At 35.5% G+C, this 16,459-nt stretch overlaps 1 protein-coding gene across 4 annotated transcripts in view; it reads left to right on the top strand.

Annotated features, from left to right (window-relative positions):
- The window catches only part of TRIO (trio Rho guanine nucleotide exchange factor), a 292,427-nt gene that overhangs the window by 237,809 nt on the left and 38,159 nt on the right, over window positions 1–16,459 (top strand). For all 4 annotated transcript variants that reach the window (XM_081950510.1, XM_081950507.1, XM_081950508.1 and 1 more), the window contains 5 exons: window positions 8,104–8,396; window positions 9,569–9,739; window positions 14,743–14,838; window positions 15,098–15,246; window positions 16,196–16,262. In XM_081950510.1, coding sequence (XP_081806636.1) covers window positions 8,104–8,396; window positions 9,569–9,739; window positions 14,743–14,838; window positions 15,098–15,246; window positions 16,196–16,262 — 776 coding nt within the window. The remainder of the gene's footprint in view (window positions 1–8,103; window positions 8,397–9,568; window positions 9,740–14,742; window positions 14,839–15,097; window positions 15,247–16,195; window positions 16,263–16,459) is intronic.

Here is a 16,459-nt window from a genome sequence, read left to right on the forward strand (position 1 = left end):
CATATAGCCTTAGCTTTTCTAGCACAGATGGAAGTTGTTAAATGTGTTTCTGTAGACCTCACCAGAGTCGGCCAGAACAATGACTGCAAAATCTCTCCTGGAATGAAGCACATCTGGGACTGTAGGAAGGCATGTCTGAGGGTTAATATACTGCAGGCCCATGTTTCCTTTCTACCTTCTCTCAAGAGCTCTTTTGTGCACATTTTATAAACAGGAAGTGCAAGCTAAAATATCATGTAAGAAAGAAACCTGATTTAAAAAAAAAACGTTTGTTAATTTGTTTGTTAAAAAACTTACTAATTTTTCAAGTCCACAATTTCTATTTAATATTGATTTGCATTAGTATTGTGGTATTGATTTTATGTATTACCAAATGTAGCATATTTTAGACAACTGCAAGGCATTATAAGTGAAAATGTCTTAATATTTATATAGGCTGAGAGTGAGGGAAATCCCAATGTGGGAAAAATTTCACAGTACTATTTCATAGTAAATTTGGGGGGGGGGGGTTTTCCCAGAGTCTTAATTATTTGCCCTTAATGTCACACTTAATGAATGAAAGAGAACTGAAGCATTGCAGATGACAAAAAAAAAGAAGAGAATTGCCTCCAAGAAAGCTACCAGTTTGATAGAAATAGCCTAATAAATTTTTTTGCCTTGTTTCAGATTGTTGGAAGTAGAACCTGCTCCTAAAATAAATATTTTTAAATATGGATAATTTCTTGGCTCAGTGTTGACCAAACATAGAGCATGCGAGAGAGGAGGGAATATTGTTGCTTTTGGCTAATGAAAGTTTCTACTAATTTGCATTCTCCCTTTTTCTAGTGATTTCTATGTCCCCCTTGCAGGGAGAGTTTATGCATTTCTCTCCGGTTCAGGTGAACCGGTAGCGGGAGGCTCTGCCCACCCGCCCCAACATAATGCGCGAGCACTGTGTATGCACAGAAGGCAGTGTGCAGATGCAGCGCATGCAAGCAAAGTGAGCGCTTCCGCGCTCACATTTACAAACTGGTAGGGAAGTTAAGTGAATCCCACCGCTGGTCCATACATTGGCAAAAAGAGTTTTACTCTCCAATTTGAGAAAGAGAACATGACACACACATTTTGTAAGCACATTTTAACTCCTTTCACAGCCCAGTGGACACCCAAGAAAGAAGTCAGTTCTATCCGATTTCCCCAGCATTCCTAACTTAACATTGTAGTAATAGATTGCTCTGGAGCTACATCGGTTTACTATAAAATCTAAACAAGGTTGACCATCATATTGTTGTCTAAGTGGAGGGATATTTGTACAACAGTGATTGCATGTAATCAGAAGCAGTAGCTTTTTTTATTCATTATTTTTGGAAGGAGTTTAATCAGATTGAGAATTAAATCAGGGAAAATCATGCAACTCCCTCCTCTCTCAGTTTCTTCCTCATTGAAAGAGGAGAGAGTTATATAATGTCCCTGATTTTCCTTATTACTGAAGATTGTTTTTTATTAAAGTGTATCATTAAAGTATATTCTACTCCAAACACTGCAATAATTTATTAGTTAAAATATGGAATTCTTGGCACATTAAAACTAAACAAGCCGAAGGAAATATTTAGATGAAAGAAAACTCCCGTCAAATATACAAATCCTAAGCTTCGGTTTCCATCTGGAGCAAGACTTAGGTTGGATGCTATTAACTGTATCATGTAAGACAATGCCTGTTTCTGTAATAAAGAGAGCAAGTTCATAAGTAACTTGAATAATATATGATCATTCATTTAACAAGCAATTCCTGTAGGAGGAATAAATTCAGATTTCCTCTTGGGATATGGATTTACATTAGGAACTCGTGCTTATTTCTAGGGAGTATGAAAAACATGGCAGTAACTTGGCAACACATTAACTTGTATAGATTAATTTCTCTGTGTCCCTTGGCAAACATTGGCAAAGATGATATGTAATTCTTGCGATTAAGATTAGTGAAAGACCAATACTTTCCTGTCCTGGGTACAGAATAATGAAAAATGTCATGCAAGTAACAACATGAGGCATCTAACTCCTTTCCTTTGTACTTTGAGTGGCTTCCAGCCAGTGAAATTAAGACATTACATAAAGACTCCAACAGTTGAATATATTCACACGCATTAACACTTCTTTGATTCTAAAGTTATAGGTTTTTTAAACACTGCCCTAAACTTAAACAATATGTACCATCTACCATAGCAGTTGATTGAACAGCACCTATTGAATTAATTCATAATAGCAAACCTGAGGTAGTCTTCTATGATGTAATACAGCATCTCTGTTTCCTCCTGGTGGTTGTAGATTCCTGCCTTCTAGATAGGCTGCAGCATCATGTCAATCTTGGACCAACATGAAGGAGGCTTCATTGATTTTATAAATGCATGCATGTGTTTTGATCTGATACATAAAAATATCTGCCTTCAGGGCTACACAATCCAGTATGATTGTTAGTCATGTAGAATCTGGCTTGTAGATATGCTACATGTCAGAATTAGGCAAAGATCCAGTTAATATAATATATTACTATGGCTGAAAGCATCCCTGAAAACTAATAAGCAGTAAAATGAGATCTATCTCTTCTTTAGCTTCGGGCGCCGATATATACATACCTAATGATATATAACTAAATATAAAGTGCCAGTTCAATCAGTTGATCCCTTTATATTTTATTCATTTTATAGTTTTTAAACAATCTCTTGCTTTTTGAAAAAAATGTGAATTGCTGCTTGTACTTCTGAATTTACAAAACTTACCAACCTGTACTTCATTTTATTTGTCCTTTGCCATAGTCCTTTACTGGTCTAATGAAAACAACTTCTTGAATGCTTAGTGATGTTTATTTTTCTACAGTCTTTGCAATACGTAACTTACAGATATATGTAGGATTTCATAAAAAGAATGTTAAAGTGGGCTGAGTTAATGGGTTTCTTCAGTTTCTGAAATGTCCTAAGAAAAAATGTGGTAGACTGCACAGAATTGCCTTAGAAATCATTTTATTCATTTGGATTTTAATCTGTTACTTTGTTCATCATAGTCAGCTGGTTCACAGCAATGGATCATTGTTGAAAGCTGATTCATTAAAGCATGCAAACAGTAAATTTGTTTAAAATAAATAATAAATCCTACATTCTCACCAGCAGTGTGAGAAATTCAGAAAATTGACAATTGTAAAACTATACAAGACATTCAGAAAGCAAAGTGAACATACCTCATAAGGCTTGAGATCCATTTTCATTTTGCCCCTGTGTATTCAGATTTCTCTGAAAGAATATTCTTGACCAAATTTTGCTTACATTTTATTCTAAATAAAGTACATAAAATCATTCGAGTGGCAAATATATTTTGATTAGTCTAGTGTAGAGGTAATCTAGTGTTGTGGTTAAGACACCAGCTAGAAACTAGGAGAGCATAATTTCTAGTCCCACTTTAGGCACAAAGCCAGCTGGGTGACCTTGGACCAATAACAACATACTCAGCTTTGGCAAGCAAACAATGGCAAACCACTTCCAAAATCATTACCATAATTGATTTATAGTAAAACTGGGTGGTTTACACATTGTTCCAAACTTGTATTCAATTATCCATAATTGCAGGAAAGATAAGTTGCAGCATATACTACTATATTATTTATTCAATTTGTATACCCATCCATTTCACATATGTGAAACTGAATGGTTTACAATAAAAACAAGAGCAAGAATGGTAAAAAAAAATGTTCTAAAACCCCTATTAAACAGTAAATTAAACACAATATATAACCACAGTTAACAGGTGAATGCAAACAGTATATTCCATTCAGTACTGGTAGTCCTCAATCTATAACATTCAGCAATTGTTCGAAGTTACGATGATATTAAACAAGTGTTGATCATGATGGTCAGGGTTCTGGCCATCAAAGTATTCCTGTGGTTCTGTGATTGTGATCTGGATGCTTGGCAACCAGTTTGGTACTTGCAATGGTTGCAGTGCCCTACGGTCACATGATCGCCATTTGCAATCTTTCCTATTGGTTTCCCTAGTGTAGAAAGGCAATGGGGAAGCCAGTAGGGAAGGTCACAGGTTCTTGGAGTAAGTGTCTCCCATCTGCTCACTGTCCTCCAGCCTCTCTGTGATTGCTCATATCATGCTGGCCAGTTGAATACCTGAGTGGACTTCTTGTAACTCTCCTTCATACCCTCCTCAGACAGTGCCATGCCTCTCATGCACATGCTCTCACCCAACTCATACCTTGCTTTTTGCACACTCTTCCCAGCACTCTCACACACACTCTTTTTCTCCCACTAAGCAGCAGTCACTTGTCTCTTGGTCTGGGACTTGCAACTTTAACTGATTCTGGTGGTGGGAAACCAGCAGGAAATTGTTCTTTCCTAGCAACCATGGGATTTGGTACAATGCTTCGGTCACCCTTTACAACCTCAGTGCTTAGCGACAGAAATTCCACTCCCAGTTGCCATTGTAAGTCAAGGAATACTTGCATAACCATTGGAAAGGTTCACTACTACTACTACTGTACCCCTAAGCATGATGGCTTAGCCATGTCTTCAGCCCCTTCCTAAAGGCTAGAAGGGCAGGGGACAATCTAAATTCAGAAACTAATGTTATGCTGTACTACACTGTACGGTACTGTATTATACTATACTACTGTTCAGTATATTTTGCATTTTTGTTGGCTACTAATAACCCTCTGAAGGAGAGAAATGTTGCAATGTAATAGATGAAGACATAAGTGATCACCTCTGGATTTCAAGTTAACAATGTCGGTAATTTAATGTTTCAGCTTAGCCTAAAAACCCTCTGTTCCGAGTGAGTTAGAAAGTGGCCTGTTTCCCATGTAAACAAGAAAGGAAATGACTTCAGACTGAGTTCTGTCCAATACTTTCTCCAACTCTTACACTATTTAACTGTCGTGTCATTCAGATGCAACAGCTTCTTGCAATATTTGAACATTCACACAGGACAACTGAACAAAGACTTCATACATATGAACAACAATTGCTTATTGTTTATATAACATCATACAAACATATGCACACACTATAGTGTCAAATTCAAAACAGCAGATTTAAACTTAACTTATTCTAATTTGCTTTCTTAGAGGTTAGAGATATTGTAATATATGTTATTAAATATAATAAAAGTCCTACTTGCTTTCATGAAGAGAACAGTATTTGTGTATCAGAGTTAACAAAATATGGATACCTGCTGCTTGGGAGGGAGGGAGGGAGAAGACCATCAGAAAGAAATAAAAGTAGTCAGTCCTGCACTTAAATTGATATATCATGATATCCATGCTTCTTTCATGGTACCTTCTAAATAAAGAAAAGTAGATTCATCTGATAAATTGAAAATCTTTTCTTCTTTTGCCTGCTAGCAATGGGGGCCTGTGGTGTGTGCATGTCAAGTCAATCCCCATTATTTTTAACAATATATTCCTGATGTAAAGGATCTTTGGTGACAAGTAGGCTGTTTTATCAGATAGCATATCACCCTGAAATACTTCGTTGGGCTTAGATGCATTTAATCTCTACATGTAAGATGCACATAGAAGCCATATCACATTAAAATAATTTGCCAAATTTGTTGGCAGTTTCATCATGCTATCCTCTTTCTACAAGGTCCCTGACATTCTTTCCCTTGTTAAAGGATAATAAATGTTTCCATATAAAAAAATTAAAATCAAAATTCTTCCTCATAATTATTCCCAATAATGTCTTCCACATTTTCATTAAATTACAAATTGAGCTTATCACTGATTTAATGGAATAGAATGGCTTATTGTGTGATTTTTAGAAGGGATGCTTATGTGTGATATTTTGTAGTAACAAACGTTCAGTTGAGAATAATCTGTTTTATTTGCACCGCAGTTCCACAATTAAAGATAGATTCCCTGGTAACCCTCTGATCTTATCTTAAGTAACTTGGTTGGAATACAACCAAGAAATGTAAGCAGCTGCTTTTGAAGCCTCAAGAACCAAGGCATGATTGGTTTTTAAAAAGGAATCAAAGGCAACAATCCCAGATAACCAGGGTCGTATTTCTCAAGTTGAGAATGAACAGTAATCTTTAGTATGGCTGGGAAAGTAGCTTTCATTATTTGTTTTTGTTGTAGCTTAATTACTCTGCTTTCCCTTCAGGTGTTTTTAAATGTGTATGGACTTTCTATGAACTTTGACCTCCATTTGCAGAGGCCCATATGGAGCTGTATTTCAAACCTGAGGAGATAGCAGCAAATTATCCCTTGGAGGGCTTATGGGCCGTCTAAACAAAAGTACATTTTACGTAATCTGAAAAAAATGATAGGAAAGTCCCAAACACTCATCTGGTGTCTGCACTGTTTAATGGTGTTACGAATTTGAACAATGTTATTGGTTCTTAGTCAGATATGAGTTAATTGCAAAGACTTAACAAAAGGGATAATTGTTTATTAATTTGTTATTGGGAGAATAATCAATGAACATCTTCCCAGGCCTGATTAAATGTTAATATAAATGCAGGAACAGAAACAAATCACTTTGCTCATATGTGTGAGTACAACAATTGGGCTGTATTTTCATAGCATTGCAAAGCAACATCATTTTCTCCATCCAGACATTTCTAGTGTGAAACCTTTGATTCTCTAAGACAAGTAACTTTCAGTTTTGTTTAATTTGGTTGGGAGTATTGTGCTCTGTAATTTAGCAAAAGATTTTCCATTTCTGCCATGAAATGTTTCATTTGGCTTATAATTTCATTTTGGGGGAAAATGAATTGCAACAATATAAAGATAAAGGATGGACGTATGAAAAGCTGTTGTGATTCCAGTGGTTTTTCCTTCCTCATGACTAATGCAAAATAGATTTTAAAAAGAATGATGAGGGAGGGAGAGAGATGGCTTTCTGAAGTCCTACAAGTAGCATGATTGGAGTAACTGATACTCAGACTTATCATGGAGGGCTAGAGAATGCACATATCCTTGATTATTTGCATCATGTTGATCCGTGTGAGACACTAGCTTTTAACCATACTCTTTCAAAAGGTAGCCCTGGGAGTGTGAAGGAGTAAAACAGATATTTAGTGGAAGAGCATTCAAATATACTAACCTCCAATGTATGTAATAAAATTACATGTTCTATTTTGTTGTTGCTGGTCAAATGAGGTCCTTATCTGTATATCAGATTGTTGCTGGTGCATCACTGAAACAAACAGTGCTGTACCAATCACATGGAATTAATTTATAAAAGACCATGTCATTTCCACCATATCTTTTCAAACCTTGAAATACTGTGTAACACTGTAAAGCAAACGCATTCCTTGAAAATCAGTTAATTATTGCACAATGATGGAGGAACAGTGAAATTCCCACAATGGAGGAATGGATTATAAAGATGTCAGAACTGGCAAAGCTGACCTCTTTGGTACAGGTACAGCAAGAAGTACTTTTATAAAAGACTGGAAACCCTAGGAGATGACAGAAACCTTTTATAGACTTTTTTTATGAAAATGGAAAAAAGTGAAGTGTGGTTTTTTGACAATTAAAAAAGGATAAAGGCCTGGAGAAACTTTATAATACCAAGGAGGACTATTGTAAAGAAAGTTGGAATTTGTTTATTTTTTCTTGTTTCTTTAAGCTATTTTTCTTTCTTATTCTGCTTTGCTTTTTGCATTTTTCTTTTTTTAATCTTTCCCTTTTTTGTATTTTTTTTCTTTAGTTTGCTTTTTACATGTATAAAATTCTTAATAAAAAATTATATTTAATTAATTATGTTTTAGATACTTGTGTTTTAAGGATGGCTTATAAGATCATTCCATCATGAGTTAGATGCATTCCTTCATGAGATATAGGGACTCTTATTTATGAGCCATCCGGTTGCTAACTAATACATCAACCAGGGAATCCTTAGAATGGCAAAAGTATCAAACCAAATTGTAACATGCATACAAACTATTATTTATATAACGGCTACTGTAGCAAGTAATAATAGAGTTTCACAATGATTATAGTGAGAACTCGTACATTTTTTTTCACTTGCTTTAGGAAAGTAAGTGTTTAGTAAAACAGTTATTTCCCCTCCCCCCCCACCCATTATTTCTTTCTTGTATTTTCATTGTTTTTCTCTTTTTCAGATTCTCTTTCAGTTTCCAGCAATGATGCAAGTCCTCCGGCATCAGTAACATCACTCCAGCCCCATATGATTGGTGCACAAAGCTCTCCTGGTCCTAAACGCCCAGGCAATACCCTGAGGAAGTGGCTCACTAGTCCAGTGAGGCGACTTAGCAGTGGAAAGGCAGACGGCCATGTAAAGAAACTGGCCCACAAACATAAGAAGAGCCGTGAAGTCCGCAAAAATGCTGATACAGGTTCTCAGAAGGACTCTGATGACAGTGCAGCTACACCCCAAGATGAAACTCTCGAAGAGGTAGATGTTCATTAGTTGCTGCTTGTGTGCCTTTTTCTGAAAATAAGTCTTTAACATCGTGGTTTTGTTACCTTCTTGTAAGTAATTACGTTCACTGGATCGGCTTTTTTAATAACAAAAAAAAAGGAACCCTTGACAAGTCATTTGTTTCTATATATTTCATAGCGGTCTTCCGGAAACAGCTATATCTGTCTATTTTCATTCTCCAAATTATCTCTGTTTTTATTGTTGATGCCTCTGTCAAAAATATATGATTAACGATCCTGCAGGTTATTAAAATAAGCATTAATTATGCATCTAAATTATGAAAGAGCTGGCAACAGTTGTGTAGTTAAGTTTGATCAGCACTTCTTTCTGTCTAGATTCTGAGAAGACCACTATTTGGCCCAGATGACAATGAAATATTTATGCATGGACATATACATGTATATGACTGCCCAACTCAAACAGTATGATTCTCGATAAAGCAAAAAGACACACACAAAATACCCAAACCATACATTAACACAATAGGCAGAATTTTGCATATCTAAATTGGGCTGTATTTACTCCTTATACTGCAAAGAATCAGGAAGACATCGGCCTGAGACCCTTCCAAATGTAATTTCGTCTGAATTTTGAAAAAGTGTCATCCTATTTTACTAGGCAGTGATTCCTGCATATCTCCGTCAAGGTCATTTTCCTCACTCTACATTAAATGAAAATTTATCATTGCTTGAGTTTGGCAACAAACTCAGCTAAAGTATATGTGAAAATGCTTTATTGAAAATTGCTAGTTCTGATATAACATCAAGATGTAATAATACTGGATTTGTGAATTGATAATAATTTTTAAAATTCTGCCTTAGTACTAAGTAGGAACCAGGCTGATATGCTTCCTTCCTAGTTAAAGTATAATTTGGCAGGTTTTGTTTGGTCAAAAGAAGGTCACATATAAACTTTCCTCAAGGAAATTAAGGCATTAGAAAGGTCAATAAGGGGTCTCAGAATTAAGAATTTTAAGATTTGAACTCAGTACAATATGGAGACGAATGTAGGCAGTTTGACAAAATAAAAAAAATGCTATGTTTCAGGAATTCTGGCCATTTGTATTGAGGTATTTCAAATATAAAGATATCAACATCATTTGAGCACCATCTAACCAATAAGTATGAATATAATTCTCTTTGCAGAGAGGCCGGAATGAGGGCTTGAGTAGTGGCACCCTCTCCAAGTCATCTTCATCTGGCATGCAGAGCTGTGGAGAAGAAGAAGGTGAAGAAGGACCTGATGCTGTGCCACTTCCCCCTCCAATGGCAATCCAACAACATAGTCTGCTTCAACCAGACTCACAGGACGATAAGGTAAAATGGGTGGAGAGACTTTCTCTGGCAGAATAGGGTGAGGGAATAATTGGTTCTCAGTGGTCATGGCCTACTGTCATGCCAACTGGATCATGCCCGGACCCCAGTTTTTTATGATGATAAAATACTGGACAAAGGATTTTGCATCAGTTATGCAACTTAAACCCATTTACATAAGTATTTCCTTTCATTTAGTTGTTACGCATGCTTTATTCTAGTTTTAATATTAATATGCCCCAGCTGAAGACTCCGTACACTCTTTTAAGTAGATTTTGATATGGTGGAGTTGCATGCAGTTTAAAACATGCTTTTGTACTTAATATATACTTGTGAATAACAAATGCCTCTTGACTTAATTGGTTTTTAAAATAAGTTTTCATTGTACTCAGAATTAATTATACAGTGTGAGCTCTTAGGTTGTCTATTTTCTTGGCAACGTGCCATCGTTCTCAGAAAGCCAGACATTTTCAACTGTTGAGTGTATGGGTTTTTATTTCCTTCTTTGCTTTTTAGAACTCTTGTGGGTTTCTCTTATGGATGTTAATCATTGCTAAGGTAACCACATCCTTGATGGCGGAGGGGATTTCCTGCATATCCGCTGAAAAAGACTCCCATGATATACAGAATGATGACAGAATCTGCAGTACAGTGTTCTTAGACATTAATAAAAAGTCCCTAAGGCTTAAAATCCTTTCTGCTCTTAGTTAGCTTATTTAGAAAAATCAAATATTTTGGCTCAGATTCAGATCTTGCTACAGTAGTTGCAAGTGTGTAGAATAAGCCCTATTTGACAAAGAGTTCATCCATACTCTTCTCTGAGATGAATAATGCTTCCTATAAGCAGTTGTGCCATGAGTTTCACAGACATACAATATATACTGTACATCCATTTTTCACATGGAACTCAACTGAAATGTTAAATATTAGAAATTATTTTAACCTTTGTCTTTTATCTCTTCCATACGGAGCTTAGGAACCAGTCTGAGATACACAGATTTTCCCAGCTTGCCTTCACTATCTCTATTGCTCATAGTATTAATATCAGTGTGTACAGCAGAGACGTTCTAATTTTAGTATGCATGGACATACAAGGAGAAAAGCAGTATTTTAACAACACTTCCACTCTGAAGATTAATTTTATATTGCAAATACCTTCCATTAAAAAAAACTGTTGATTTGTATAGATCTTCCAGCAAATGAACATTGGTTACATTTTGCAAAGGAGAAATTTCCATTTTCATGGGTTAATAGCACTTTATCATATGCCTTCTCAAATCAACAAAATTTGCTACCTCAGAATTACAAGGTTCTATGTGTGTTGTGAACATTCTGTGGGAAATGAGCCTTAAACATTTGAAAAATTGTATCGGTTACCCCATTGGACGTAGAAATAAAAAGAAAAATTGGTATGCACAATAAATAGTGCATGCAAGAAAAAAAAATGAGGCCGATGGTGACTCATCTTAGGGTCATACTAGAGGCTCCAAATATCAAATAGAACCTTGTCACACTAAGTTACACCATAAAAATAAGAATTACAAAGTTTAATATATTTTTTTGAAAAAAGCATTGAATTCAACTTGATATTAACTCAAATTTGTTTTTGTGATAATAAAATGCTTGTAAATTACTATTTGAAGGTTCAGCATTAAATGTAAGAATGTAAATGCATGTCTTAATACCGAGAATTACTATTTAACCCCAGTTTTGCATGATGGTTTCTTCAAAATGGTGCACTAATAGTCATTTTCGACTTTAGGCATCCATTTGACATACTTTCTATGTCATGTTGTTTTGCTTTGGATAGCGTGTCTACCTGAAACTCTGTCTTAGGCACAGGCAATGTAACAGATGTGGCAGGCGATGTTGGCGAAGCAGGTTTCCCACAAACACTCCTTGTCTTCTTTTCAAAGGCACTGATGGTGACTGTGTTCCAATTTTCTGCAGCGAAGGTTGTCTTGAACCTTACTGTTGGGTCTGGGTGAATTTTAGCTGTGATACTTTAGCATAGATACAACAGTTCTAACTGCAGTGCATGAAACATGTATATTCGAATGTGACTCATAGTCACAATTATTACTAGGATAAAAATGCAGAGTTCCGGGCCTGCATTGCAATAGCGTTAGTGAATGGTACAGACTTAAAGCACTGAATACTCACTCATTTTCAATTAAACATTCCGATAAAAGTATCAAATTGGTCATCTTCAGTTTCTGGAACATATTTGGATCCTCATTCGGTTCATATAGGTCTGAACTTGTTTCCATATTGTGGAAAAAAGACATTATTTCTGTATTCACGTCAATAGTGGGATTCAAATTTTTTTACTACCAGTTCTGTGGGCGTGGCTTGTTGGGCGTGGAATGACATGGCTTGTTGGGCATGGCAGGGGAAAGATACTATAAAATCTCCTTTCCCTCCCCACTCCAGGGGAAGATTACTGCAAAATCCCCATTCCCTCCCGATCAGCTTGGACTCGGGAGGCAGAGAATAGATGGGGGCATGGCCAGTAAGATGTGACATTTATCGGTTCTCCAAACTACTCAAAATTTCCACTAGTGGTTCTCCAGAACTGGTCAGAACCTGCTGAATACCACCTCTGATTCATGTGTCCAGAAACTGAGGCAACACTATGCGCTGCAGGCTCCATTCTTACTCCGTCACATGGGAGCAGCCAAGCACAACAATTGGCTGCTACAAATAGAACCCAGTAGTTCTGAGTTTGCATGTGATAGTGTAGATAGAACCTTGTAATTTTTCTATTTGTGATGAATTTATTTAGAAATTTTACTAAATAAGTTGTTAAAAAATTATGTCATGGTATATAGAACCTTACAATACAATAGTAGAGTTGGAAGGGACCTTGAGGTCTTCTAGTCCAACCCCCTGCCTAGGCAGGAAACTCTATACCGTTTCAGTCAAATAGCTATCCAACATCTTCTTAAAGACTTCCAGTGTTGGGGCATTCACAACTTCTGGAGGCAAGCTGTTCCACTGATTAATTGTTCTAACTGTCAGGAAATTTCTCCTCAGTTCTAAGTTGCTTCTCTCCTTGATTAGTTTCCACCCATTGCTTCTTGTTCTACCCTCAGGTTCCTTGGAGAATAGTTTGACTCCCTCTTCTTTGTGGCAACCCCTGAGATATTGGAACAATGCTATCATGTCTCCCCTAATCCTTCTTTCTCTTAAGCTAAACATACCCAGTTCCTGCAACCGTTCTTCATATGTTTTAGTCTCCAGTCCCCTAATCATCTTTGTCTCACACTTAACTCATTTTCAACAAAAATGTCAGATAGAACCCTGTAATTCTGAGGTAGTGAAATGTACAATAGTTTCCTTTTCACAACTGCACATTTCTCAGATACTTGCTGAAGAGCAAAAATGTAATCAGCATATTACATTTGCATATACTTGCCAGCATAAATCTGCATATACTTGCCAGCATAAAACCAGACAATAGTTGCTTACTATTGCTTCTGGTATTCTTTCAATCAAAATTCTGCTAAATAACCTTCCCTAGCACATTTAACAAACTAAAATCCCTATAGATTTTGCATTCATTTTTACTATTCTCTCTTTACATAAGGAAACAATTATTTCAGTCTTCAGGCGGAGATGCTAATCAAGTCAGACAACTATTCCATAAGCAAACTACATTCAGATTTTAATATTACTGAATATGTCTAAATCTGGGCCATTGCCATTTTACAAGATTCTTACAGCATTTTTTATCTTGTTTTCATCATTTTTACAACCATTTTAAACATTTGTTTCCCTTCCATTTTGACATACATTATTGTCTTCTATATTAACTATGAGGATATACTGATCAGTCTGTACACCCAAGAACAATCAAAGCTCAGTTTTACTCTGTTTTTGTCAAGCAAACCAAAATTTCTAATCGATAGACTAGTTTGTAAATCAATATATTATTGTATATATTACACCAGGTAAATGCAGTCTAACATACACAGATCTGTCAATCTATGTTAATTTGTGTCTCAACAAATGAAGACTTTTAGTCATTGGAAGGCATTTGCATTGTCTATAGTCAAACTGTTTATAGTGCTTTATAAATCACTTTTTATAACAATTGCTAGAACACTTGCTATGCAGTATTTTTCTTTTATTATTCTTTTTTTCTCTTAAAAGCCCCCTTTATTTAGCATAATGTTGCTTTTTTGTTCTGTTGGATTTGGCACAGTTTCTATGTATTCTTGTAAATCTTCCATTTCCTTTGTCCCCATCTAGCTTAAGCTGTTTAATGTACATTAAAATTTATTTAGTATTTACATTATGGGACAGCCAGTCTTCCAAAGATAAAAATGCACAGCATTCCATATTCTGAAATTCTTGATTAATTTTAATCTTTCTGTATAGCAGTGGGGGGAAAGCATAAAATATTTGGCCGATAGGACATTTGTGCTGTGTTACATAGGGATACATGCAGTCTGTAATTAGACTTGCTTATTTACTAATCCCTCAAATCTCTTCCCAAAAGCTTCCTCTGGCCATACCATTTCTCATTATTTGCAGCCAGAAATTAGAATCCTGTAATTTTTGAAGTTAGAGCTCTTCCAGACTTCAGTTTCATGTTTATGATGTTAAGGAATCTTATCTATGTGAGTTCTACTCCCCTTTAGAATGTTACATTTTTAAAAAGTTTCACTCTGACCCACAGATTCTTTAGGTTTGGTTCTCTTCTTTGGTGCTTCAATGTTAATATGGAACTTGGGGGATGAGGAAACAAATATAATTAGCTTTAATAATAATACAGAAAGATTAAACGATTCCTCACAGGCCAATTATGTTACCATTGCCAAATGGTAATCAAGTAGTACAAATAGGTGAAACATACAGAGAGTATAAAGGATTTGCTTAAAACAAACTGTGCTTCTTTGAAGTGAAATGAATTATTCATTTCAAATATATTAAAAAAATTTCTTGAATAAGATGGTTTTCTCCCTTTATCTCCCCATCTCAATCTTAATTCCATTCTGTAGACATCTTCTCGTTTATTGGTACGTCCTACCAGCTCAGAAACCCCAAGTGCAGCAGAGCTTGTCAGTGCCATAGAAGAGCTTGTAAAAAGCAAAATGGTGAGTGTTCTTCTGTTGTTGTTGTTGTTGTTTACTGGCATCTTGTAGATAGCTCAGACTTGCTTATGTGGTTTTTTGTCTAATGATATTAATTAAGAGACTATGAGATTCTTACTTGATCTAAATAAAATTGTGCTATCCAACATTAATTTTTTTCTCAACTACAGCTATCCAAATAGCCCTGGGAAAAATAAATTCAGAGGGAAAGGTTTGGATAATTTTTTTTAATTTATCTAATTGTGTTTCAACTTGGTCTTAGGCTCTAGAAGATCGCCCAAGTTCATTGATGGTAGACCAGGGTGACAGTAGCAGCCCATCATTCAACCCTTCAGACAATTCACTTCTCTCTTCCTCATCACCCATTGACGAGATGGAAGAACGGAAGTCCAGTTCTTTAAAGAGGCGCCAGTAAGACTAGTCTATAAATTTCTTTAAAGTCTGTCATTTGCTTAAGAAGAACACTTTTCCTTTGTCTTTTTTATATAAAGTCTTTAAGTTTGTTTTCTTTCTTCTTTAAGACAAAATTAAACATGATCATTTTTGAAGACTTTGCCATGTTTTTAGTTTCTTTTATTATACATGATCAGACTTTTTAATGCTTTCAAAAAGATAGCAAAGAGGTTGATTGATTTTTAAGATATTTGTTCAAGTCTATATGTGATGAATCAAGACTGCATATATAAAAACAGAAATTTCACCATTAAAATTGCTCTTTCAAATATAATAATTAACATTGCACATTAAATAGCAATAGGCACTTAGACTTACATACCGCTTTAGAGTGCTTTATAGCCCTCTCTAATAAATAATGGAAATAGCAACACCAATTGAAAAACTAAAACAGAACTCCCTTAGAAAGGAATATCTTGCTGCTTATTCAATTTCTTTTCTTTTTTAACTAAAAGCTCCTGATCTTGTAGTGAAATCTTCATAGTCTTCATTGCAACAACTACACCCAAGTATCTTCTTATGGGAAAACCAGTTTCTTTCCCAAGAAATCTAGAGGAGATAGAATGACCATAGATTAAGGCCCAATGATATCAAATATGAATCTAGCCCAAAGCATGAGAGAATAGCCAGCAATGTCATCAAGATGGAAGACAGACAGATCTATGGAAGGATATCATTTCGTTAATTTCTTATTGTAACAACCAGACAGTTCACTCTTACAGTCTTAAAAATATATCTTAACTTCTCTATTTATCAATAATTCTTAATTTATCAATTAATAGCTTAAATTATGAAACAGTAAATAGAGTCAGAGTATTCTGCTATTATTTGCATTTGACCATACATAAACTGATAATTGGGATTATTAAATTCATTTCTCTGTCGTTTATTATTCATAATTTTACAGGTATGTCCTACAGGAATTAGTGGAGACAGAACGAGATTATGTGAGAGATCTTGGCTATGTAGTAGAGGTATGTTTCAACCTTATCTAAGCAGATTGGTTTTAATTTTTATCAATCAAATCAGAAGCATGAATTTACCATTCCTCTCAATCTAATCATCTTTAGAAGGTATTATCAACAATACAGATAGTGTTTGACTTACAATAGTTCATTTAGTGATGGATCAAAGTTACAACGGCACTAAAAAATGTGACTTATGACCGTTT

Source organism: Natrix helvetica, assembly GCF_964273705.1.
Source record: "Natrix helvetica genome assembly, chromosome: 4".
Taxonomy (NCBI): domain Eukaryota; kingdom Metazoa; phylum Chordata; class Lepidosauria; order Squamata; family Natricidae; genus Natrix; species Natrix helvetica.